Below are 26,384 nucleotides of genomic sequence, written 5' to 3' on the forward strand. Positions count from 1 at the left end.
TGGTGGCGCCTAACAACAATTACTGTTAAGCGATGTAGAAAGGCCGGGAAAAAGTGGTAGTTAGCAGAACCAGTCGATCGTCGAATAGGATTAATCGAGGATTCAAGGCAAAGTCGTACCTGAGTGCACCTCGCATCAGGATTCATCTTCCTCCTTCAAGACAGGTTTGATTTTGCTGTGATGCTCGTTGATCTGGCTTTGCAAGTTTTCCTTGAATTCTTGTTTATAGGATCCCGTGAGCCAGACTTCCTGGAGACTGGCCAGCTCCTTTAATCCCGAGAGCAGCAACGATGAGACGTTGCAGCAGCGGAGCTTCAGACACTCGAGACGAGGCATTGCTCCAGACTGAAATGTTACAGCGCGTAACCTCTGGTGGCAAGCGATCTGGAGAACCATGAGACTGTCGAAACCTGAGCCAAACCGGATCCTCCCTCCATCTGACGGCAACATGGCCGTCTGCAGATTCAGTTTACTGAGCTTCCGCAGCCGCGAGATCCATTCTGGCAGCTCGTGGTCTGCATCTGCACGTGCATACCCGTACAGCTTAAGGCTCTGCAGGTTCTCTGGAAACTTGGAGATGGCATCCAAGCATCCTTGGCTATTCTCCTGATCGAGCTGCACTGACACGGATTCCAAGTGGGCGAGACCAGAGATGGCAGAGCACAACTCCCGGCAGTTTCTCCGGTTGATGCCAGATACTCCAAGCTTGCGCAATTGGGTAAGCTTCTTGAGCGCTTCCAGAACAGGCCGCCACCTAACACTGACGTCGATGACACCCAGAGTGTGCAAGGTCACCATTTTCCCAATCCCTCCGGGCACCACAACCCCACCATTGTTACGGGAGCCATCAGCAGCAAGACACTGGAAGCAGCGCCTCCACGACTCCGGCAACCGGAATGAGCGGGACACCGGAGTAGCTGGTGGTGATGGCGATGCTCCTTCTTCTGGTCTTTGGATGTCAACAGCGCTGGCGTTTGTGATTGGTACAGGGGTACCGGCACGAACATACTGCAGCTTGTGTAGCTTGGTGATGCTAGGTGAAAGAGTGACAATGGAGGTTCCTCTGATATCCAGAGTCTGGAGATGCCTCAGGCCACCAAAGGAATCCGGCAGACAAGTGATATCCTTGCATCCTCTCAGGGACAGGAACTTGAGGCGAAGTAGCATCCTCCCAATATTGTCGACATCAGCATTAATTACATTGGATGCATCCTCCAGGTCGAGCACACGAAGCACTCTCATCTTGTCGGAGACGAAGAACGGCTCCCAGCGACCAAACACAGTTAAAGACCGTAACCGGAAGAAGTCAAGGCTGTCGAACACGGTGTTGTTCCTGTCCCAGCTGCTCCAAACGGCCAGGTGTTGCCCTACACCCTTTGTGGCTAGCCTGCAGCAATAGCCATCCAGCACAGACACTTCCAGCGGGGACAAAATCCCGTCCTCCATTGGCCGCGAGATCATGTACTCGTGGAAGAAGCCATTGACCTCGTAGCAGGCAGCATCCGCAGGTGTCTCCTGTATCACGCTCTGGGAGGCAAGCCTGTGGAAGAGCTTCCCCATTTCCTCCAAGCTGTTGCTTTCGGAGCCCTCGGCGTAGCCCTCCGCGATCCATCGCCTCACCAAACGCCTTCGCCGAAAGGTTTTTCCTTGAGGAAAAATCAAGAGGTACAACATGGATCTCATGAGCGATGGAGGAGAAGAGCAGAAGTAGGCACGCATCCACGCGAACAGGCCCCGTAAGCAGTAAAATTCTTGGCTGGTCTGTAACTCCTGCATGAAGTTGGCTGTCAGACGCTGACGCTGCCATTCCCTTTCCCTTGAGTCCATGTTAGACATGTTTTGCTCGGCCAAGTATCTGGCTAAAGCAACTATTACTTGGGGAAGTCCTCCGCTCCTCGATAATATAGCTTTTACATCAGGGTCGTCTCTCTGAGGCATGCTGTCTTTGATATTCTGAAACGTCTCTTCTTCAACAAACAAGCTATTATTGTTCTGAAATTCTAGCTCTCCCAATAAGCTCCTTTCAGGGAAAACTGCCAATTCTTCAAACAAGTTTACACCATCTTGGTCCTGGAATACATGTTCTCGAGACGAGCTTCTACTATTCCGAAATGAATATTCTTCAAGCGAGCTTCCATCATTCTCAAACTCATGTTCTTCCTGTTTGTTCATTTCAAAAACCCAGCCAACAACAGTCTGTTCAATTGAATTTCCATTGTTCGGAAATGCCTGTCCTACAAATAGTTTTCTATTATTTTGAAACACCGGTTCTTCTAACAAGATTCTATTATTCAGAAGTGCCTGTTCTTCTAATAAGTTTTCACTATTCTGAAGTTCCTTTTCTTCAGTCGAACTTCCTTTATTCTGAAATGCCTGATCTTCAATTGATTTTCCCTTATTTTCAAATATCTGTTCTTCGATCGAGTTTCCATTATTCTGGACTGCCTCTTCTTCAAACGACTTTGGCATATTCCGAAATGCATGTTCTTCAAATGAGTTTCCATTGTTTCTAACTGACTGTCCTTCGAACGAGTTTCCATCGTTCTGAAACGCTTGTTTTTCCTGTTCAACGCCTCCAAAAATATATCTAAATGCTTGTTCTTCAAACGAGTCTTTATTGCTCTGAAACTCTTGTTCCTCAAACGAGTTCCTATTATGTTCCTGATATGCATGTTCTTCAAATGAGTTTCCATTGTTTCTAACTGACTGTCCTTCGAACGAGTTTCCATCGTTCTGAAACGCTTGTTTGTCCTGTTCAACGCCTCCAAAAATATAACTAAATGCTTGTTCTTCAAACGAGTCTTTATTGCTCTGAAACTCTTGTTCCTCAAACGAGTTCCTATTATGTTCCTGATATGCCTGTTCTCCAAAATAACATTATTAATCAACTACCTAAATTATAATAACTAGAGGATTCGCCTTGCACAGAGCTTGATAAAAATAGAATTAGATTTAATATATAACTCTTATATATATATACTCTATTTCTATAAACAAAATTATGGTTTTATATAAAGCTAAAAATATAATTCGATTTCATATGCAACTACTAAAATGAAAAACTAGAATTGGATTTTAAATATCACTCTTATTTTCTCGAGTGTGTGCATGCATGTGCTTGCATGGTCTCACCAAGCATGCAGGTTGTCTGTTGCTTTCAGTGTGGGAGGGGATTTGTGGTGTGGCACGAAAACATAGATTTTGACTTGGGCACGAAAGCACGTCAAGCACCACCATTGTTTGGCTTTTTGGTAAAAATTGAATGGAATATTTATAAATAAAACTTACTTTTATATATATATATATATATATATATATATATATATATATATATGAGCAAGGCCTGCAATCTCAAAATCAACTTTAGATTTAAAGTTAAAAATTCAAATTTAACTTATAAGCAAAAACAAAAATAAAAAGATGAGACCCTAATTGTGTGGATTTAATTGCTTGCGTTACTCATCTGTTTGCAGGGGCGAAGCTACAGTCAACCGTGAGGGTTAGCTGACCTGACGAAATTTGTTTAGGCAGATAATATGGTACTAAGAATTAAGCAAGATTAATTAGTGTAGTGTGATCCTGTTGAATTAATTCTGTAGCTCCGTCGCTCTCTCTTTGTACTGCCTACACTGCGTCGCTCTCTCTTTACTGCCTATACTGCTGCCTTCCTGCTGTCTTGCTGCTCTTGGAGTGAGGGACCGAAAGAAATATTGGGGGCACAGTTAACTTGGCAAGGACATACATGGAGTGTAGGAAGGGAAATGGAGTACGTGGATGTGTTTGCTTGGCAGGAGAAAGAAAACAAACCGAGGAAAAAAATAAACCATGTGCCTAGAAAATATTAAATGGAAAGGAAAAATATCCACCGGGCGGTGGAAGTCCGGAAACAATTTTTTAAAAAACTCTGGATGGGAAAGAATTATTCATCGGTATGGTTAAAGTTTCTGAAATCGGAAGTTTAACTGTAGACATTATAGAAAGTTAAGGTTTTAAGAAGGGACTTGAGATTTTGTGTTTCGAGAACGATTGAATTTTGAGATTTTTGGCACATAAACCTATACCCACAAAGAACCTGAGTTTCTATAAAGAAAAGTAGGTTTTAAATTTAAATAGGTTTCTCGATGGACAAAAAATGGGACATTATAATTTAGTTCTACGCAGACCTTACTATCGCCCGTGAAAATTAATTTTGACTGTCAGTAAAAATCATTTTTTAGTAGAGCGTATCCAATCGATTTCACCCCTAGAGGCCACTCATATTTACACTAGTGATTGGCTATGAAATGAAAGAAACTCTCTCCTTCATATGTACTGTCACCACTTTATTCTCTACCTACATAGGGTTGTGTAAAAGAATTTACTTGTGGTTGGTCAGGGCTGAAATTAACTGAAACCATGACTTGCTTGGACGGACCATTAATATTTGAACTGAGCACAATTAGGTCATTCTTAACCCAGAAACTATCAACCCAGAAACTATCAAGTAGTTTTTATATTTATCATGTTATATAGACATTAGAGTCTTTTTAAGGTACCATCCTTTCCAGTGTAAAAAGTATGGTACCTTGAGATACTAAAAATTTGTACTAAAATTCTTGATACCTTGAGGTATTTTTCAAGGATGATAAAAAAGCTCTAGACATTATGTGCAGAAACTATGTATTCAATGGATGATGTCTTCAAATTAAATTTTTATCCAATCATCTATTCTCTCTCCTTTTATCCATCTATCACCTTGTTTTTATTCTTGGTTCTTGTGTAGAGATGATTTTTTGCATGAGAAATTATTTCTTCATCTTTTTTCTCTCTTCTCATTATCTCTCTTGCACATAAGATTTTTGTTTATGTGGTAATGTATTTAATGTTATGGAAACTATATGATATGGAGGGTTGGGATGGCCTTAGGCACCGCACGCATGGGAGGAACTAACTATTAATTAAGGCCCCGTTTAGTTCCCAAAAATTTTTGGGACATGGGTCACATCGGCATGTATGATCACGTATTTAAAGTATTAAACGTAGTCTAATTATAAAACAAATTTCAGATTCCGCCTGTAAACCGCGAGATGAATCTTTTGAGTCTAATTAATCCGTCATTAGCATATGTTGGTTAGTGTAGCACTTATGACTAATCATGCACTAATTAGGCTCAAAAGATACGTCTAACGATTTCCCCTATAACTGCGTAATTAGTTTTAATTTTTATTAATATTTAATACTCCATTTAGTTGTCCAAATATTCAATGTGATGTTTTTGAAAAATAATTTTAGGAACTAAACAGGACCTAAATACTAGAGAATTGAAATTAAAAGGGTAGGCAGACAATAAGAACGCACCTGCAGAAAGAGATCAAAGGCTGCCTTAGATGGGAGACATCTGATGCTGCACACTAGATCGTCTGCCCCTGCGCAGTGTGTGGCGACGCTCTCTTCAGTCGTAATGACAACGAAGCAACTTTTACATTTTGCAGATATGAAGCCAGCATCTTTGATGGAGTCCCAGTCTTCCTTAGACTGCACCTCATCAATAACTACAAGGCACCGATCCGCATGCAGAACCTCACAGCACTGTCGGATGGGATTTTGGGGTTGGACTGATGAAGCCAAGCCAGACAGTAGCAAGCACCGGCAAAAACCCATGAGATTGTACGGCTGGGGGATGCTGACTGTCGCCTGACGATCAAACAGCTTGTTATAACAGCAGCGGTCGTAGACATCGGAGACCAAAGCTGTCCTCCCTGAACCAGGAATTCCCCACACGGAGACCACGTGAGGTTTCTCGGTGTGAGGTCGATCCTTTATCAGCTTGAAGAGTTTCTCGCCTTCCAAATCGCGCCCTACAAGGCTATTCTTCCCCAGACAACGACGGTCGATAGATTCCTGTGTTGGGATGGTGGTGCTCCCTTTGGCGGGTACAATACCCTGAAATTAAATGAAAGGAAATTAACATAATGCGCTGGTGACATGCTTGCATGGAAATCTTTGTGAGAAGCAAGTAATTGACGATGTTGGATTGTTACCGAATTGAAGAAGACGCAGATAGACTGATTGAGCGAGATCCGCTGCAGCTCCGATACTCGGTAAGGCTTCCCCGTGCACAAGCTTGCGATTTCATGGTTGCGAGTCGACACAACGACACGGCTTCTGTTGTTGCTTCCCCGCAGGTACGGCCTGATGGCATCCCACTGCACCACGCTGGACAGGTCTTCCAGGATGATGAGGTACCGATGTGTCTCAACCTGCCGCAGAAACTCCTTGACAAGATCCCCCGCGGACGTCTCCGTCCACGACAGAGCATCTCTCTGCCTTTTGTATTTTAGAAGAAGCCACGACAGGGCATCTCTTCCAAGAGGTTCTTGGCAAGAGTAGTTTGCGTAGAACTGAACCACCAAGCTCCTGACGAGCTCATGGGGATTGATAGGATGCGTTACCTTCACCCAGGCACGGCACCTGAAGCTGTCCTTTATCCTTGGATCATCATACATATTCCTGATGATGGAGACGGTCCCAAGGTCGTCCCCAGTTGCCCACAGCGAGATCACTCGAAGAAGATGATCGTCGCCGCTTTTCTCGGTGATGAGCTTGATGAGGTCAACTGCACCCGTGCGCCTTGCCGCGGTGTCCCTTGCCTCGGCAAGGATGTCAAATCCTGGTGCGCCAATGGCGGAGCCGGACAGTACCATCTGTTGCTGCGTGAGGGAGCCAGGGACGTCACCGATGAACCTGTAGCGTATCTTCCTCTCGCTCACGTCCTTGACGCGGGCCATCAGCTGCTGTATCTGGGTGACTGCTTCATCCACGGGCCGCGTTGCTCCCTCCTTGCTGCACATAAGCAGCTGCCATGACCAGGACGGCAGCAAGCGTAGCCACCATGACCTCTTACTATTATCTGTGTCCAGATGGAGGATGAACTCGATGCAGTCCTCAAAATCGTAAGACAAGTCACGCACTTGCCTCACCCAGGTCCTCACTACACTGGTCTTCACCAGCTCCCCGTCGGCCGAGCTGAGGAAGGACTGCATCATCTCAAACTCATCTGTGATGAACACCAGGTCACGCCGCATAGCCTGCCACTGATCCTCCTCCTCCTTGATGGCTGAGTTGAACTTGTTCACCAACGCCTCAATCGCTGTCCTGGAAATACCAATGGCGAGCTCTGCCATTTTCTGTCTATGCTATGCTATGCTATGTGTTTGGTTGCCTGGCAAAAGCGCTACTCTTGAAATTTAGACTTGTGTATAACACTGGGCGTATATATGGGGCTAGGCATTATAATTTAACAGAAAATTCAGCCTGCTAATTCGCATGTGCTTGCTCTGCTTTCTTGTCTCAACGACGTGTTGGCACCTTTTTGGGGTCTACACCGAGCTACCAAAACCTTTAAAGATATAAACATATTTTAAAGATATAAAAAAGGAGAGAAAAGAGAAGTGGGCTAGTCCCAATGGTTTCTATCCACATAAGCAAAATAATAACATGCAAATGTAATTAATGAAGAAAGAAAGTGAAAAGCTTTAGAAATGTTTTCCTCGTGAAGAAACCAAGTCTTCTCTTCACCCAATGCACCAAGAAACCATAAATTCATCATTGAGGAGGAACCACTAGTTTTTATGGGGTATGTGTCATGCTCACATTTAGTGAAATATATAGAGTTAGAAGAGAGAAATAGAAAAACATTACTACTCAAAGACACCTTTATTATAGAAAAATAGTTTCTGCAGATGATTTTTTATAATATGGCAACCGTGTTGGTTTTTTCCATTGGGACTGTCCTAATTTGTAGCCAGTTGTAACACAGGCTTCAAGACACGATGTGTGTATGACATGTTGAACCATGTATTAATGTTTTGTACGTAACTATTATATGAAACTATTAGATTGATTGTAGATAAATTGAAGTTAGTAGTTGGCTATACTATTGAACTTGCTCTTATGACTACCTTTTTCTTTCTGTCAGGTTGGAAATTTTGCAAATTGTTGAACTGTTTTTTTTTTTGCTGATGTAGTTCTAAAATTTTGTTGCTACTTGTGAAATTATGCACGTAAAGTTTCTCTCTCAGATTGTATGAATAAAAACATATGTATGAACGAGTTTTTTTTCTTGCTTGCCCAAAGTTCTTTGCTATGTGTGTTCGATTCTATATAAAATTTTGTGAATCGCAAAACTGTTGACCTGAAATGTGTGATCACCAATGTGTGGATCGAATTGTAAATGTGTACATTATTTTTTTCCTTAAAATGATTATTACTACCGATTCAATAATTGAACTAGCACTGACGGTTAATAACAAGCAGTGATAGTCCCTCACTACTAGCTACTGTCGGGAGTGTACTGCTGGTTTGAACCGGCCTGGCCATTTCATTGGTAGTATAACAACTAAGGCCATGTGGGATGAGTACAGTGAAACTCCCGGGTGATCTTCATGGCCTTAGATCAGTCTCAATGCTCAATTTTAATGCTCGATTTTACTATACAGTTTTCATGCTTAATTTTATTATATGGTCTTAGACCAGTCTTAATGCTCAGTTTCACTACATAGTTTTTATGCTCAGTTTCACTTCATAGACTTAGACCAATCTTAATGCTTTGTTTCACTACACGGTTTTCAAAATAGCTAAATGGCTAACTCGATGTATAAATTAGTTACTCATAGTACAACGTTTCATTGTACCATTTCAAAGCTAAATAAAACATTTAATTACTGCTAAAAGTTTAATTGCACGCAGAGAGAGTTTGATTACATGAAACGTCTCAAGCCTCCTCAATGCAAGTTTCACGGTTACCGAGGACTTGGTAACCATGCCCAAAGGTTTTATAGCCACGAAACTAACTTCCTCTGTCTTCGTATAATTCTATACAAATATTTTTTTACTAATGTGTCACATAATTAATATACATGACACATTCGTACCTCAACTTTCTTCCGTACCGACTGTGGAACTTAAATTATTAGGAATGCATCGTAGAATGATCTAACGATTCACGTGAACGATGACCAGTAGTATTTTTGGGACATTGTGAAGAGATATAACCTATGCACATGGTTCAGTGCAGCAGCGCATGACAAAATACAAAAAATGTAAATTGTGTAGGTAAAGCCGTAAAGGTGTATATGTGAGAGGGCAATTTAATCATATAAAATTAGTGCACATAAATAATTCATTACACCCTACCATAGAGCTATTCATATGTGATGGGACGAAACCTACATTTGTGACGGATGTAAATATCATTACAGATAAATAGTCATCGGCAGGAAGAAACGTTATCTATGACGGATGTTCTATAAGCACACGTAAGCAGAATCAGATATAATAGCAGGCTATAAACATATTTTAATGGGATAAAAGAGAAGAGAGAAGAGTAGTAGACTACAGATTTGTAGCCAGCTGTAGCACAGACTCCAAGACATAGTGCATATGATAGGTGGGACATGATAGTATATGTTTAATAGATAACTATTGTATGAACTGGCCATTAGATTGGCTAAAGATGAATTAAAGTCAGTACCTGACTATACTATTAAACTTGCTCTAATGTATATTTATACTCCTCTCTGTTAAGGCATCCCTTTCTCTCTTTCTTTAAGCTGCCTTGAATTTGTAGAAATAATACATCTGACATTACAATTGATGCAGTTCATTGAATTTCCAACTCCACGTGTTAGATGTACTATTTATATATATAAATTTATTAAACTAGTACCTCGTTAATGATGCTAAAAATAATATTTACTCATCCGTGTGATACAATATCATTTATATATTGGGGTTGTCATTAATTTAGAATTAGTTCCATGAACCGACCAAATTAAATATGATAGATACCCCATATAAGAGTAAAGACGAAGCATCCCTACATAAGTTTGACGGTCGTCATTACTTTCTTTTTCTGAAAAAAAGTTATCTAAAGGTTATACTCCCTCTGTCTTCATTTACTTGTCACTATTAAATATTACTATTTCAACTTTAATTATTAATAATAATTAAACGATCAGTCGATGATTATTGAAAGTTGTACTGTTGTATATTTATACGTCATACATCACAAATATAACATGCTTTTCGATATACACAATATTTTTTTAAAAAAGACAAATGGTCAAAGTTCCTAAATGAATAGTAACTGGTGTCAATTATTTAAAACCGGAGGGAGTATATATATACTGAAATATATGTTAGGCTCGATATACTACTACCACTTATTTGTTGACGGCTTCATTACTGATGCTATGGTGCTATATATGAAAAAATGTATAGATATGCATCGGTGTGATGCCATTTGATGAGGTGTTTTTGCTTTAGATTATTTCGTTCTATTGAAGTGATTGAACAAAAGCTAACATAAAGTTAAGAGTAAAGAACATTCTAAAATAAAAGGGTTTACAGAGACTCAGACTACGGTTACGATGACTTGAAGAAATGGTTAACGAACGATTATATATTGCTCAAGATGTGTCTTAAGATTCGAACTATGCATGTCAGATGTATTTTGTAGTTACATATTATACAATAGACATCTTACCAAATACAAACGCTATATATAAAATATAAATGCAGCAGTGTGCTACCGTCTGAAATCTTAAGCAATCTTAAGCACGCACATCGATCGATACCTTATTATAATTGGACTACAGTACTACAGTACTAGAGAAGGTAATTAACGAGGCAACATATATATATTCATTTACAATTTGCAATTAAAGCGACAAGGTCGACGGAGAGCATCTGCATCTGCATCGATCGATCCGTCTTCGTTGACGTGATATTTAACAGTTTGATCGACCTCACATGTCCTAAATTTTATGAAAACAAAATCCAAATGACCCCGAACTTTACCTGAGAGTCCACTATGCCCCCACCCCCCGGGAAAAAAATGTTCTCTTTCCTTCCAACATTACACCCTGAGTGACTTTGGTTTAATTTAAAATTTTGGATACATGGGGCACCGACTCAATTGTTTTCATGTTGAAGCATTGGCTCAATAATTTTTCCACATCGTCATGCTGTTTATACCACTAAAAAACTAGAAAAAAATATATCAATTACAATTTTTTTATGGTTCATCTTACATTTTCATTATTTTGTGTAGTGGTCTAACTTGTGTATTGACATGGAAAAACATTGCTTTACAGATCAAACTACTTTATAGAACTGCTCAGGTTTATTAGGACCACCAGAGAAAATTTAGGAATCTCAATACGCTATTTTAACAGTTCATGGTGTTAGGCAGAGACTCCTCAAGGGGTAATGAGGACGTCAATGATGGTGCTAATGTGGCATTGATCTAGCTTGTACCATTTGATGGAGTGGAAGACTGCGTTTTGGAGATGAACAAGAAGATGATTGATGAATGATATATTGCTTACAGGAATTAATCAAATATTTTATATTAATTTCAATGTTAACAAATAAGTTGAAAAAAAAAGTTATCTAAGCAATGATGAGATGGTATGTTTTTAGAGTGATCGTAATTTTGGAACCGTGACACGAATAATCGAGTGGAGATATTGTTTTTGGAAGTGTCACACGAATAATCTAGTGGAGGTAAACTGTAAATCTGCAATCATCAGTGTCAAACGGGCCTTGTTAAGTTACTCCCTCTGTCATAACATAACATTATCTATGACAGATGATAGTTATGACCTATAACAGATATGTGATCTTACCTATAACGAGTCATACTAATATATATGACAGGACAGGGCTGCAACCTGTTATAGATGATTTGTGATGGGTTATAATGATACCCATCGATCCCAGATAAGAAGTCATGTGACAGGTCATCTCCAGCAACTATATCTTAAACGGGTTATTTTTTTTTACTCGTCGGACATGAGTCATCTCAAAACGATCGTGTTAACCCATAATAGATAACTTGTCACGGATGCCCCAATCTATAGCAGAGTGCCGTACAATTAATTCCATGAAGCAGCCAAACTAAAGCTGACATAAAACAGTAAAGAAGCATTCCTGTGGAGGCTCCGCCAAGTAAAATAAACGTGGGGCTTAAGGCATATTGTCTCAAAAGATTCCAAATTCCACATGTCCGATGTACTATTTCTAGATATATTTACAGGATTGTCTCATCGCTAACGATATGAAATATACACGCATCAATAATGATTTGATTAGATAAAAATAATATATCTAGTCTCTTTACAAACTTGCTTTACTCATTGGATAAATCTAACGGCTCATATCATCAACATTAAATTGGACGGTCCACGTTCCATCTACCCTTCTTTTCTTTACCGGCTCTCCAAATTACACGCACATTCCATCTATCCTCCTCACATCTGATATAATGTATTAAATCCAATTGTCAAATATAGATCCAAAATTCAATAGTGTTATAAAAAGACCGAAGAAAGTATTACAAATACCATCATGTCATTAAAAAAACTCTCGTTGCTACATATTTATTAATCTGTATGTATGTTTGTGTATATCTCTATACTAAAAAAATACGGATATTTCTGTTGGTACGTCGGCCGGCCCATGAACAAGGGGGGCTACTGGCGCAGCCCAAGCGCTCGGAGGGGGGCGAGGACAGCCCACCGAGGCACAGTCCAGCGGGTGTGCACGAAGGCTACACCGGCCCCTAGCGCAGGGCCACGCAGCCCAGCCAGCCAGCGGGTGGCCCAGCGGCAAAGCAGGCTGTCCGAGGTGATAACACGACAGCCCAGCACATGGAGGCGCGGCAGGCCGTCCAGCCAATACATGCGGCCGCTCAAGAGATGATATGATTAGTGATGGGTTCGAGGCGGTTAGAGCAATTACCTGCCCAACAACTTAAAGGCCGCGGGTAGAATTTTCTACCTATACATATACCCACGGGTAAAATTTAGTACCCGTACCCATACTCGTCGGGTAGCGGGCGGGTATTGGGTACCTATCGGGTCTACTGTTTCATATGTGAAAAGCACGTCAAAAGAACCATTACAAAAAATACAACAAACTAAACATACCGCTCATAATACAATATTGCATCACACATAAAAAGTTCAACAAATACAATATATTGCTCATAATAAAATATTCCAACAAATACAACAAACTAATCATAGAAATAATAACAACACATAGCACATTATCTGATGTTTAGATTCAACCATTCAATATTGCATCACACATCAAAATTTCAAGACATAGGTCACAAGGGAGTACATTATAAATATTATTACATGAATAACATAATAAGCTTTTAACCAAAATTCATTATGTAGGGCTACATTCGGGTACCTAATAGGTTACCCGCGGGTGGGAAACAATACTCATGTCGATTCGGGTCGGGTACAGGTACTACCCGCGGGTAAAAAATCGTACACATACCCGTACCCGTCAGGTCGGATATCCCCCGCCGATACCCGTACCGGGATTGCCAGATATGATTCATTCATGCTGGCTGCTGCGTGCTTTGCTGGTCTCTGTACATTACCCATCTTCTGTCATTGGAAAAAAACATGATCTTCATTGGATAATGTTTCTTTGTCAACCATTATCACTTGGCAAATAGTGATTGCCCCTGGACGTGGCAGTTTACACAACAGTAAACACCGATCCAGTAAACAAAACCCTCCTGTAATGTACTGCATTAAGAAAATCAAATAAGACTAACTAATAATATCGCTAAGGCTCATTTTAGGAATAAGCGAAACACATATTTACAAATAAAGAATAATTTATGAATAAAATTTTTTTATACACATGTTCTTTGCGATCAAAAAGTCAATCTAAAAAATAAAATACGATAAAAAATCCATAAAATCAACTCTAAATTTTAAGCTTAAAAATTTAAAATTTAGCTTATAAGCATAAACACAGTAGAAAAGATTCATTCATCATCCTATATGTTTTATCTGTGGTTGTCCTAGAAAATTCTCTGTGCTGATTTAAATACATATTGTTTGTATATCGTGGTTGTCCAATAAATTATATACAACTGAAACGTATACATGCTACGTATTTTATATGAAATAACTTTTTATCTCCATGGCGAAGCACGGGCATGGTGCTTATATATATATATATATATATATATATATATATATATATATATATATATATATATATCATAATTTAATTATCTCCATGGCGAAGAATTATCTCGTGTCCGATCTCTGACAATCTTTGGGGATGCCGGTGATGCAAGATGCAATTTCATATTTTCGGAAGTGCAAGCTTTTACGAGTCCTGGATCTGGAAGAATGCAATGATTTGGGTGACGATCATCTGAAACACATATGCAAACTATGGCATCTGAAATACCTGAGCTTTGGGGCGGATATCAGTGAGCTTCCTAGGTGTATTGAAGGGCTACACTGTTTAGAGACACTGGATTTAAGGAGAACCAAGATAGAGTTTTTGCCCATTGAAACAACCATGCTACCCCACATAGCACACCTGTTTGGAAAGTTAATGCTTCATAAAGATGACCTGAAGAATGTGAACAAGACGAGTAAACTACGGAAATTCTTCTCTTCAAACAAAAGCAACTTGCAAACTTTAGCAGGATTTATCACTGATGAGAGCAGAGAATTTCTGCAACTTATGGGTCATATGAGAAAACTGAGGAAGGTTAAGATATGGTGCAATCATGTTGCAAGTAGCAGTAATTATATTGCTAATCTTTCACAGGCCATTCAAAAATTTGCCATGGTTCCCATTGACGGGGATACTGACCGTTCTCTATCACTTGATTCCAAAGAATGTTGTGGACTTAATTTGGAGCCATGGTCTGAAGGTTGTGAAAATATTCTGAGTTCAGTTAATTTGAAGCCATGCTACGAAGGTTTGGAAATATGCTCTGAGGTCACTAAAGCTAAATGGAAAACATGACCGGTTGTCACAATTTGATACTTTGCTGTCGAGCCTCACTGAGCTGTGCATTTCATCAGCTACGCTGATACAAGTTCATCTGTCAGTACTGATCAATCTGAACAGATTGCTCTACCTCAAACTGGTTGCAGATAAGCTCGAGAATTTCGAAATAAAACATGGGGCACTCCTGAGCCTTCGACGCCTGTGCTTTGTGCTGAAAAGTGTCACTTCTGCTCTGCCAACAATTGAGCATGGAGCTCTGCCAAATCTCATCTCACTTCAGCTTCTGTGTCAAAGTCAAGTTGGTATTTCTGGCATCGAGATCAAACACATGAGACATCTTAAGGAAATCACGATTAACTCTGGAGTGGCTGTACAATGGGAACAGGCAGCAAAGAACCACCCGAATAGGCCTAAAGTTTTGTTCCTCAGAAAGGTTGATCCAATGGAAAGCGAGGAACCGGAAAGTCCTTGTGCTGAAACGGGGAAAAGGAAACTTCCAATAGTTCAATCAGCAAGTTCAGATGATAGATTAGGCTCTTCCCTTAAGAAGGTGAAACTTTCAGAGGCTTCTTCGCAGGTTCAGGTGATAGTTCACCCGGTGGTGGTAACGGGCACTGAGGCAGCACCCCAGCCTTCGTTGGCAAATCTCCAGCACAATTACACCACTGCATAAGGTAGACTGCAACAAGGGCATTCAGAATTTGCAACACAAACTTGAAATAGATTGCTGTTCAGTTGCATTGTGCACAGATTTCTGTATTTCCAGAATTAGTTTGTTATGTGTGTACTACATGCAACTACCATGTTTTCTAAATTGAACAAGTTTTGTATGTGCAGGGTGTTTAAATATATTTTCTTTAAGGGTAATTTTACAATCCTTAAAAGATATCAAGAGGTACTAAAAAATTTACTGTACAATTTTGGTATGATACCTAGGTATTAGAAGGTACTAAATTTTACACTAAAATTTTGATACCTCTAATACTTAAGGACCGTAAAATTACTTTTTCTTTAATGGGTTTTTTTACCATCCTTAAAAAGTATCTCAAAGTACCAAGAATTCTAATGCAAATTTTTATTATCTCAAGGTACAATATATCTTAATGTACCACACTTTTACACTAAAAAGATGATACCTTGAGGTACTTTTTCCAGGACGGTAAAAAAACCCTTCTTTAATGCTTAAATAAACTGATCTGTAAGTTCAGGTGTACAATTACCTGTTGCAGAATTAAATCTACCCTGTCGGTAAAATGGAGTTGGTGATATATGCGCCACGCAAATTAGGTCCAGGAAATTTTATCAGTTTTACTGAACTGAGCAGAAAAATAGTTGAAGTAAACTTAAACGACTAGCACTCCTTCCCAGGTTATGTGTTTTTCATCGGTCAAAATACAGAGAATCTCCCAAGTTGTAAATTCTGACAGAGCTTCGTTTTCACAAGGATGCAACAAATCAACAGCACAACATACAGTAATCTATCTATCTATCTATCTATCTATCTATTATAATATAAAGACAGGCTTGAAAAGAGGCTCCACGTTCGCTCTGGAAGCTAGAAATTACCACGTTAATTGGAGAAAAAGAAAAAATATGCACAGTTAGATCATGGTGTAGGTCTAGATTATAACGGTCTAGATTAATCGGAGAACAAGAAAAATAAACATCGTTAGATCACGGTGGGTCCAAATTATAACGGTGCAGATTAACCGGAGAAAAAGAAAAAAAAAATATAGAAAAGCAGGTTTTTTTTTGGAACAAAACGAAGATCAATCGGACAAGACCACGCGTCGATCAACCTCTACATGACTAAGATGTTGGAATTGGATCCATCTCGCCGATCTGCTATTTCTGTGGGAACTGGTCCGGCGCGTACGTGCGTGCAGCGTGCGTTACGTGTGCCACGAGTTTTTTTTTCTTAATCGGACAAGGAAAATAGAAAAAAGAAAAAAGATAATGTTTTTTAATATGGCAAGGAAAGAAAAGATTAATTAAAAATAAAGAAAAATAATAAAAAAGACTCCATGTGTAATTATGTTTAGAAAAATCCAAATCTCGGATATAAAGAAAAGAGTTCACGTGTACGTACACTTTAGAAAAATCTAAATCTTAGATTAAAAGTTTTAGAATAATTGATACGAAGAAAAGAGTCCATCTATAAATACAATAGAAAAATAAAAAAAGAGTCTACATATAAATACAATTTAGAACTATCCAAAATTTGAATTACAAATTAATTATTATGTAGGAAAGAGTTCCAGTACAAACACAGTTTAGAATACAGGTGTGTACTTTAGAATATAGGTAATGAGGTTCTATGTAAAAATATAATTTAGAAAAATATAAATTTATATTAACAATTAAAAAGTAATTATTATCAAGATAACAAACCCTATATTTATAGCGATGCTAACCACGTAATCTGCACGGGAAATAAGCCTCCAGGTTCTCTCGGGGGCTAGAAATTTTGAGATTAGTCGAAGAAAAAAAAGAAAGAAAAGATCATGTTTTTGTTAAAACGGACACGGACACAAATATTGTTAAAAAGAACAAGTCGTGAGACACCAATTATGGAAAGCATGCAAGGCAGCGGTGAGAAAACCAATCATGATCAAACTCATGGACAACATAAATTATAAATAACTTCATAATAAAAACCCATAATAACAAAAAATAATTTATATTGAGATAAAAGTCCATGTATAGGTACAATTTAGAAAAACAAAAATTCAGATTATTTTTTTTAAAAATTATTATTGATAGAAGGCTCTGTCCATCTAAAAATACAAGAACATTTAAAATTTTATAAACAAATGGCTTATTATAATAATCTTATATCAAATATATAAAATCATACTGATCATGTTAGGTAGGAGTTTAAAATCATCGTTGTTTTTAGTTTTTTTTATAATAGAACGTAAAAGTGTATATGTAATTATGTAAAAAGTATATATCAATTCTAGCCGTGCAATTTGCACAGGCCATAGACAGGTTTGAAAGGAGGCTTCACATTTGCTCTAGAGGCTAGAAATTACCACGTTAATCAGAGAAAAAGAGAAAAATATACACCGTTAGATCAGAGTGGTCCAGATTATAACGGTGTAGATTAATCGGACAAAAAGAAAAAAATATGCACCGTTAGCTAGGTCCAGATTGTAACGGTGTAGATTAATCGGAGAAAAAGTGAAATATTTCAACCATCGAATCAGATTGTCTTTTAATTTTAATGGCTGATATTTAATAACGTATATCTCTATATCCGATAAAATCAGTTGTTCGGTTGAAGATACAGGGCGGAATCAAACTCTGATTACCATGTTAGAGACACAATATAGCTTACGGAAGGAAGTCTGATAGTTGATAAAATCATTGTGGAGGCTATAAATTCTCACATTAATCGAATAAAAAAAGAAAAATATATACCGTTAGATTATGATGGATTTATATTTTAATGGCTGAGATTGATAGGATACATATAAGAAAAGAAAAAACACCACGCACATGAATCCAGTTTAAAGCGCCAGATTAAGAAATAATCCCTCCATGCCCTATTCGGACTTTATTCTTTTAGTCCCAGACCATAATCTATACTACTTGATAACTGCAAGTTAAAATAATTGATATTAAGGGTAGAGTCCATCCATAAATACAACTAAAATTCCAGTTAAAAATAATCTGATTAGAAATATAATATTAGAATTAAAAATAATAAAAAAGAGTCGATGCATAAATATAGTTTAGAAAAAATCCAAATTTCTGATTAAAAATTTTAAAATAATTGATGTTGAGGGTAGAGTCGACACATAAATACAATTTGAAAACATCTAAAGTTTCAGTTAAAATGGGTAAAATTAATATTGTTTTATGTTTTCCGACTCCATCAATCCAAAGGAAGCATTTAAAGAAAAAGTGTCACCATATATGGCTCCACGCCATACTAGCAGGCAACAACAAAATAATAAAAAATAGTCCATGTATAATTAATGTAGGTCTATATCTGTCCTTAATGTTTATTGATAATTTTGGTTTTTTTATTGTCCGATCTGACCTGCAGTACGTACATGTGCATAGAAAAGTTTGAATTTGAATCGAATAAGGTGTTGAAAAAAAAATAGATGGACGTACGTCGAATGAGTTAGCTTCCAAATAATATTCTTATGTCTTTGTCCACTCAATATCTTTCATAAATTCCTAATTGTTATTTAATAAATCTTTACCGTTTATATAATTTGGGGTATGACATTAGCTCTGAAGGCTAAAAAATATCACATTAATCAGAGAAAAAAGAAAATTCTACTCCGTTAGATCATGGAGATATCATATTTTAATGGTCAAAATCAAATAACAGACATAGATAAAAAATTATGTTAAGAGTTGTAGAGGTAATCAAATAAAGCTATGTTTCCAATTAATATTATTTTATGTTTTCCAACTTCATCAATTGGAATAAAGCAGCTAAAACAAGTGCCTGCCATACATGGCTCCACGCCATACTAGCAGGCAACAACAAAACAAAATAGACAATATGTTGTTTGATGATTTTTTAATGAAAGTCATTAGATTAAATATTAGAAAAAATCCAAGACATTATTATTATGTAAAGAATAGTTTTAAAAGAAGGCTTCACGTTCCCTCTGGAGTCTAGAAATTACCACGTTAATCTGAGAAAAATCCATTTCGTTCTCTGACTCAACCAATGGAGGAAGCAGGTAAAGAAAAAGTGCCAGCCATATGGCTCCATGCCATACTAGCACGCAACGATAAAGATCACTTGATTTGATAAACATATAGGTTATTAAATATTAACTGAAGAAAACGATAAAAAATATTAACCTAAATTATATATGGGTAAATATTTATATTAAGTAACATAAGAAACAATCAGAAATCTATAAAAGAGATTGAAAGCAAAAAACATAAGAATATTATTGGGAAGCCAATTCTGTCGATGTCAGTTGGATTGTTTTTCTCAACATCTTATTCGATCTAAATTCATACTATTATAAAAGAAAGCATACTTTAGATATTTTTGCATCATGAATTTTTAAAAGGCAAATAGAAAAGAGAAAACTTACAATAATATAGATAGAGTTATATATATTATAACCAATTTTACATGCAAATAAATCATAGATAGGGTTATATTGAAACGACAAACAATTAAGAAAATTAAAGTATAATGAGGTTTTGAAAAACAAAAAACATAATATAAGCAAAACATATAAATAGATTAAATCTAGCCGCGCAAATGCGCGGGCCACCCAACTAGTTATAATATAAAGACAACCCGAAAAGGAGACTCCACGTTCGTTTTGAGGGCTAGAAATTACCACGTTAATCGGAGAAAAAGAAAAAATATACACTGTTAGATCATGGTGGAGCCAGATTATAACGGTGTAGATTAATCGGAGAAAAAGAAAAAATATATCGGAGAAAAAAAATATGCACCGTTAGATCATGGTGGAACTAGATTATAACGGTGTAGATTAATCGGAAAAATAGAAAAAAAATATCGGAGAAAAAATATGCACCGTTAGATCATGGTGGGTCCAGATTATAACGATGCAGATTAATTGGAGAAAAGGAAAAAATCTATAACATTAGATCAGAAAACAAACAGGAGGAAAAAAAAAGATATTTTGTTGAATAGGACATCTCCGAACCCAAAATAAAAAGAGAGAGAAAAACAGCCATCCGTGGACGGACGATGGACTCTTCCTCGCCATGCCCCGCCTGCCTACCTGCCTGCCTTCCCTGCGAATCGAAAAGAAGAGCATAACAAACTATCATCACAATTCACTGTATAAATATCATTTGAAAACAACTAACTAGATTAGAAATACAATTTAGGAATTAAAAATAAAGAACAATAAAAAAGAGTCCAGGTGTAAATACAGTTTAGAAAAATTTAAATCTTGATTAAAATTTTTAAAATAATTAATATCAAGGAAAGAGTCTATCTATAAATACAATTTAGAAATTTCGGTTAAAAACAATCAGATTAGAAATACAATTTTAGAATTAAAAATAAATAAAAATAAAAAAGAGTCCATGCATAAATAATGTTCTAGAGCCAAGAAATTACGAAAAGAGAAAAAAGATTAGAAATACAATTTTAGAATTAAAAATAAATAAAAATAAAAAAGAGTCCATACATAAAAAGGGGCCATGCATAAATAAAGTTCTAGAGCCTAGAAATTACGCAAACAGAAAAAATCTACGCCGTTAGATCATGATGATCTATTTTTTAATGGTCCAAAGGAAATATAGATAAAAAATTTTATGTTAAAGCTACAGAACTAATCAATCAAACTCAACCAAGAGAGAGAGACAACGGATAAAAAAAAAGTAGCAGCAATACCAGCCATAGTAGCGGGCACACAGCAAAACAAATATAAGACACTACAACAAGCACCCCTTTCTATCAATACATGTTTACCCATGCATTTTGATCATCTGTTGTAAAAAAACAAACTTAGCAGCAGTTACCGGTAGGTGTGGTGAGTTTGCAATAGATAATTCGTGTTGCAGCATATGCGTTGCAACATCTAACACAATTGGCAATAGATAACAGTATATATTACTAGTTATGTGTTCAAAAGATGAGATGTGTTGGTAAAATTTTTAGGATTAGATATGTCAATCTCGTCCGTACTTAACCAAAAAATTCTCATATACAGAGAAAATAACATATTTCAATCTTATCCGTAGTTAGCCAAAAAAAATCTCATTTATGGGAAAAATAACATATTTTAATCTCATTCGTAGTTAGAAAAAAAAAATCTCATTCACGGAAAATAACATATTTTAAAAAATTCTCATATATAAAAAATAACATATTTTAATCTTATCTGTAGTTACCCAAAAAAAATTTCATTCATGGGAAAAATAACATATTTTAATCTTAGCCAAAAAAAATCTCATTCACAAAAAATAACATATTTCAATCTCATCCATAGCCAAAAATAATCATTCGTAGGAAAATTAGCTAGGTAAAAAAGTGCACAAGTCCAGGCTCGGGCACACTACCTGTAGGTTGAAGCGTTAAGTCACTAACCAAGTAATCAATGTGTGAATACTTAATGTGAAGAGTACTTAATTTTTCTAATAAAGAGTATATACCATAGGTGGATTAGTCGTTCACGTTCATTTGACAAAATAATACATTTGATTATAAATTAAAATACTAAATTATTGTATATGTACGTACTTAGGGGTACATGTCAATAATTTAAAAGAAAATTGATAAAATAATACGTTTTACTATAAGTTAAAATATTAAATTATTGTACATGTACGTACTCAGGTACAGATCAATAATCTAGAACAATATCAAAATATGTCATGAGCTCGCGAACCTAATCGAGAATTTAGATCGTTCTCGCGCTCAGGCTAACTACAAATTGAGACCATGGTTCAACGGGTAGGGCGTCCCTCCACAGGCAGGAGGTCAGAGGTTCAATACTCGCCTCTGGTCTTTCTTCATTTATATTTAAATGATAATATAATTATAACTATAATTAAATATAATAATAAAATCATAAAACTGGAGGGACATAAAACTATCCATTATTGAAATTAACAACGCATAAATATATTATTGCAATTTATCTTCTTTATTGCTAACTAGTCACGCTTATTGTCACATATTACCAACAATTCTACATGTGTTGTAATTGATGTTAGCAACCGCAGCAGAAGCAACGTATATTTAATGTGTTGGTGCAAATCCTAGTAAAACTTATTTAAACTTTTAGCCATATATATATATATATATGTATTGCTAAAGGGGTTTTCTCCTACAGTGAGATTAGAAATACAATTTTAGAATTAAAAATAAATAAAAATAAGAAAGAGTCCATGCATAAATAAAGTTCTAGAGCCTACAAATTACGAAAAGAGAAAAAATCTACCGTTAGATCATGTTGATCTATTTTTAATGGTCAAGATAAAAAGGAGATATAGATAAAAAATTTTATGTTAAAGTTATAGAACTAATCAATGGGACTCCACCAAGAGAGACCACGGATAAAAAAAGTACCAGCAGTACCAGCCATACAGGCCATGGTAGCGGGCAGATGGCAATATCACATCGTTTGATGATTTTTTTTACCAAAAGTCATCCGATCAAATATTAGTAAAAATTCTGAAAATTATTTTTATGTAAAGAATGTCTACACGATTATGCAAATTATGCTACGAGAGCCTGAAAAGAAGGCACCACGTTCACCCTGCAGCCTAGAAATTTCCACATTAATCGAAAAAAATTTATACCGTTAGATCATTATATATCTAGATCGTAAGGCCTAGATCTACTATAAAAATAAAAATTAGATCATAATATATCTGCTATAAAAATAGAAAAATATGTACTGTGGATCATGATAAGTTCAGATTATAACAGGGTAGATTAACCGTTAGATCATAATATATGTAGATAAAAAAAATAATTAACCAGATCGAGTGATCGACCACCTTAAGACTCGGTACCAAAAGCAGCTCCGAAGCCGTCTCGCTCGCCGTCCATTCCCGCCGATATACAGTTGCAATAAACGGATCTGACCATAAAAGCACCTCAATATCTACCGTAGGGATTATCGATGCCACGCATTAACATATGCCTTTGATTAATGTGCGCATACGTATATGCATATATGGTGGATATAGGGCAGGCATTCATCTTTCCTTTTGCTGTGCCGTATATTGGAACGAGCGAGCTTGCTCGGTTTTGCTACCATGACGAGTGATAAGAAAAGTATGCTAGCTATTTCACATTAAAAAAAAAATCAAACCGTTAGATTATGACTGATGTAGCTTATAACTTTTTTGATTGGTGGATATTATCATATACAATATACAACTATATCAATAAAAAGAAGGTAAGAATTTTATATGAAATCCAATTATAGCTCTAAAATATTTTGTGTGAAAAGTAGAATTAAATTTATAGAAATATAATTTAAAATTTTTATATCAGATATAATTGTACATCAATTATCCAGTCCGCACAAAATTGTGAGGCTAAAAATTACCACTTTAACCCAAAAAAGGATATTATTCCACACTGTCAGATCCTATCAGATTTAAATTATAAAGATTAATATTTTAATTAAAGATTGGTAGGACCATAGAAGTAATAATCGATTGAACTAAAGTATAGGTAGAGCCAGTTCTTTCAATCATTTTTTGTTGCAAAAGGTATTTACTCCAACTTCATATACATTAGTCTATTTAATTCAGCTCTCTAGGCTGAGAAGTTAATTACTTCTCTATATTTTAATTATGATTGTTTAACTCTTAAACTCGATGTTACAATACAATTGTATATATGAAAACGTAAACGCTATATCAATTGAGCTTGGCTGATAAGCTCTAGAAAATGGATAAAAAACAATATTGATATATAGACAAATATCTGTGTGTTATAGATAGTGGCAGCACCAGTGATGGTATCATACAAAATGGAGTTAAGTTAATTATAAATGAGCTCAATATCACAATGACTACAAACAGACTCAAGGACACATAAAATAGTGTTGTATGAGATCCTGAGAGAGATTAAAGAAGGCAAGATAGCTCGAGCAAACAACATGCAAGAGCGAGAGCAGAAGCGCCATTAGTGCCAAGTGATCTCGAGAGGGTGATTTTTGGTATGGTCTCATGGACAACAATATATTGTTGTAAGATTAGGTGGTCTAGGTGGTCTTGCAGAGGAGAAAAAAAGGGGTGCGAGGCTGCAGGGAAAGAAAGAGCAAAGGAGTAGTTTAGCTATTTTGTTTTGTGATTTTTGATAAGGGAAATAAAGTGGAAAACTAATAAAAATCGACAACTATAGATGAGCGGAGGTAACTTTTGCTTATCAACCATTTTAATAGAGCTAATTTTGCAAATATATAAATATTGGATATAATTAAAATGGACAACAATTAAGTGAAGTAAAAAATATATTAATATGTTTTTATACTTTGAATAACAAAAGTACACAAAGATTAAATATAAACTAAATCTAGCCGCGCAAATGCGCGGGCCACCTGCTAGTTATATATATAAAGTAATATAAAAAAGAGACACCACGTTTATTCTCACTTGGATCGGACAACTCCTAAAAAAAGTGATTTTTTGGATAAAAAATGATTTTTTGATCGGACAAATCCTGAAAAAATAACGTAATTTTTTGATTATTTTTTAAAAGTGTAAACGGACTGGGAAGTTTTTTTAAAAAAAGGAAAACTACGTACACAATTTGTTACAACCGTTACAAATAAGAGGAAAAAGAAAAAAAATACTGCGTATGCAGGGAATCGGACTAAGATTTTTTTAAAAAAAACTATGTGAAATAAGAGAAAAAAAGGAAAAATCATGTTTGTGTGGAATTGGACTAGATCTATTATGTATATATGCTAGAAATTCTAAGATTAATCGAAAAAAATAAGAGAAAAGATTAATCAAAGAAAAATAAGAGAAAAGATAAATCGGATGAATATTTACTATAACAGAAAAGATTAGGTCGACAGATAAGATTTTCGATCAGACAAACGATCATTCGAAGACGAATAACATAAAAGATCAGGTCGCCAGATCATATTTTTATTTTCTCCGTATATAATGGAAGATATTAAAAAAAGGGAAAAAATCAATCGGACATATCAATGTTTCTATAAGAGAAACTATGACTTAAAAGCGGACAAAAAATTGGAAAAGAATCAAAAGGAAATTAGGACTTTGGAAACGGACAAGTATACTTTGTAATTTGTGTGAAACACCTTGGATATCATGTGAGAAAAAGATTTATTTGTTACCAATTTATTTTGTAAATCATGATGAAAATGAACGGTTGGATATCGTGCAATATTAAACTTAAAAACTTAATCTCATATACCTAAAAATATTGTAGTATTATTATTAGATTTATTATATTATTAAGATAATATAAAAGAAGTCATTGTTTTATTTTACATGGAACATCAAATATAAAAGTTTGATTTAAGTTAGGACCAGGACTAAGTTTAAAGCTATATTACCACTTTCAGTATTTATATTTTACAATAATATTTGAAACTATATTTGATATTATATAAGAACTTTTATAACGAAGTAATATATATGAAGAGAAGATGACAATATCAGTATGAAGATGCAGGGAAGAAGTAATATTATGCCATAAATTTTATACAAGTTTAATCTATTATAGTAAGATCTATTATATTATCAAGATAATATAAAATAAGTCACTGTTTTATTTTGTATTTTGTGTAGAGCATTAAATATAAGAGTTTGATCTAGCTAGTATATTATCACTTTTAATATTTATATTTTATAATATAATATAAAACTATATTTAATATTATATAAAAAATTTGATAACAAAATTAGGCTCGCACTCAGCGCGCGGGATGATGCTAGTTAATTCCCATTCAGGGAGGAGGAAACCACCGTTCGTGGTTCGCGCGCGCGCGCGTGTGGCTACTCTGAATCCAGACAGGCGGCGATGCAGACGAGCCACGAGGCGGATGAATTGAGGAAGGAAGCGCAGAAGATGGATCGATCGAGCATTCCGA

The 26,384-nt window shown here is 36.2% G+C and overlaps 1 protein-coding gene and 1 pseudogene across 1 annotated transcript; one reads left to right on the forward strand and one right to left on the reverse strand.

Annotated features, from left to right (window-relative positions):
- Positions 1-135: 135 nt before the first annotated feature.
- On the reverse strand, positions 136-7,163 carry LOC121055696 (disease resistance protein Pik-2-like). The gene is made up of 3 exons (XM_040528588.1): positions 6,021-7,163; positions 5,338-5,922; positions 136-2,859 (listed from the first exon to the last, which is right to left on the reverse strand). Exons 1-3 carry the CDS (start codon positions 7,161-7,163, stop codon positions 136-138), a joined length of 4,452 nt encoding a protein of 1,483 aa, XP_040384522.1.
- Positions 7,164-13,995: 6,832 nt separating this feature from the next.
- Positions 13,996-15,499, forward strand: LOC107305246 (annotated as a pseudogene).
- The last annotated feature ends 10,885 nt before the right edge of the window (positions 15,500-26,384 follow it).

The sequence above is a fragment of the Oryza brachyantha genome, chromosome 11 (assembly GCF_000231095.2).
Source record: "Oryza brachyantha chromosome 11, ObraRS2, whole genome shotgun sequence".
NCBI lineage: Eukaryota > Viridiplantae > Streptophyta > Magnoliopsida > Poales > Poaceae > Oryza > Oryza brachyantha.

What these genes read in the sequence shown, in the direction of transcription:
- LOC121055696 (XM_040528588.1), bottom strand. Translation starts at nt 7,163, where the DNA reads ATGGCAGAGCTCGCCATTGGTATTTCCAGGACAGCGATTGAGGCGTTG. An exon ending in TCTGCGTCTTCTTCAATTCG is followed by an intron (nt 5,923 to 6,020) that starts GTAACAATCCAA and finishes ATTTAATTTCAG; the next exon opens with GGTATTGTACCCGCCAAAGG. An exon ending in CCTTTGATCTCTTTCTGCAG is followed by an intron (nt 2,860 to 5,337) that starts GTGCGTTCTTAT and finishes TTTGGAGAACAG; the next exon opens with GCATATCAGGAACATAATAG.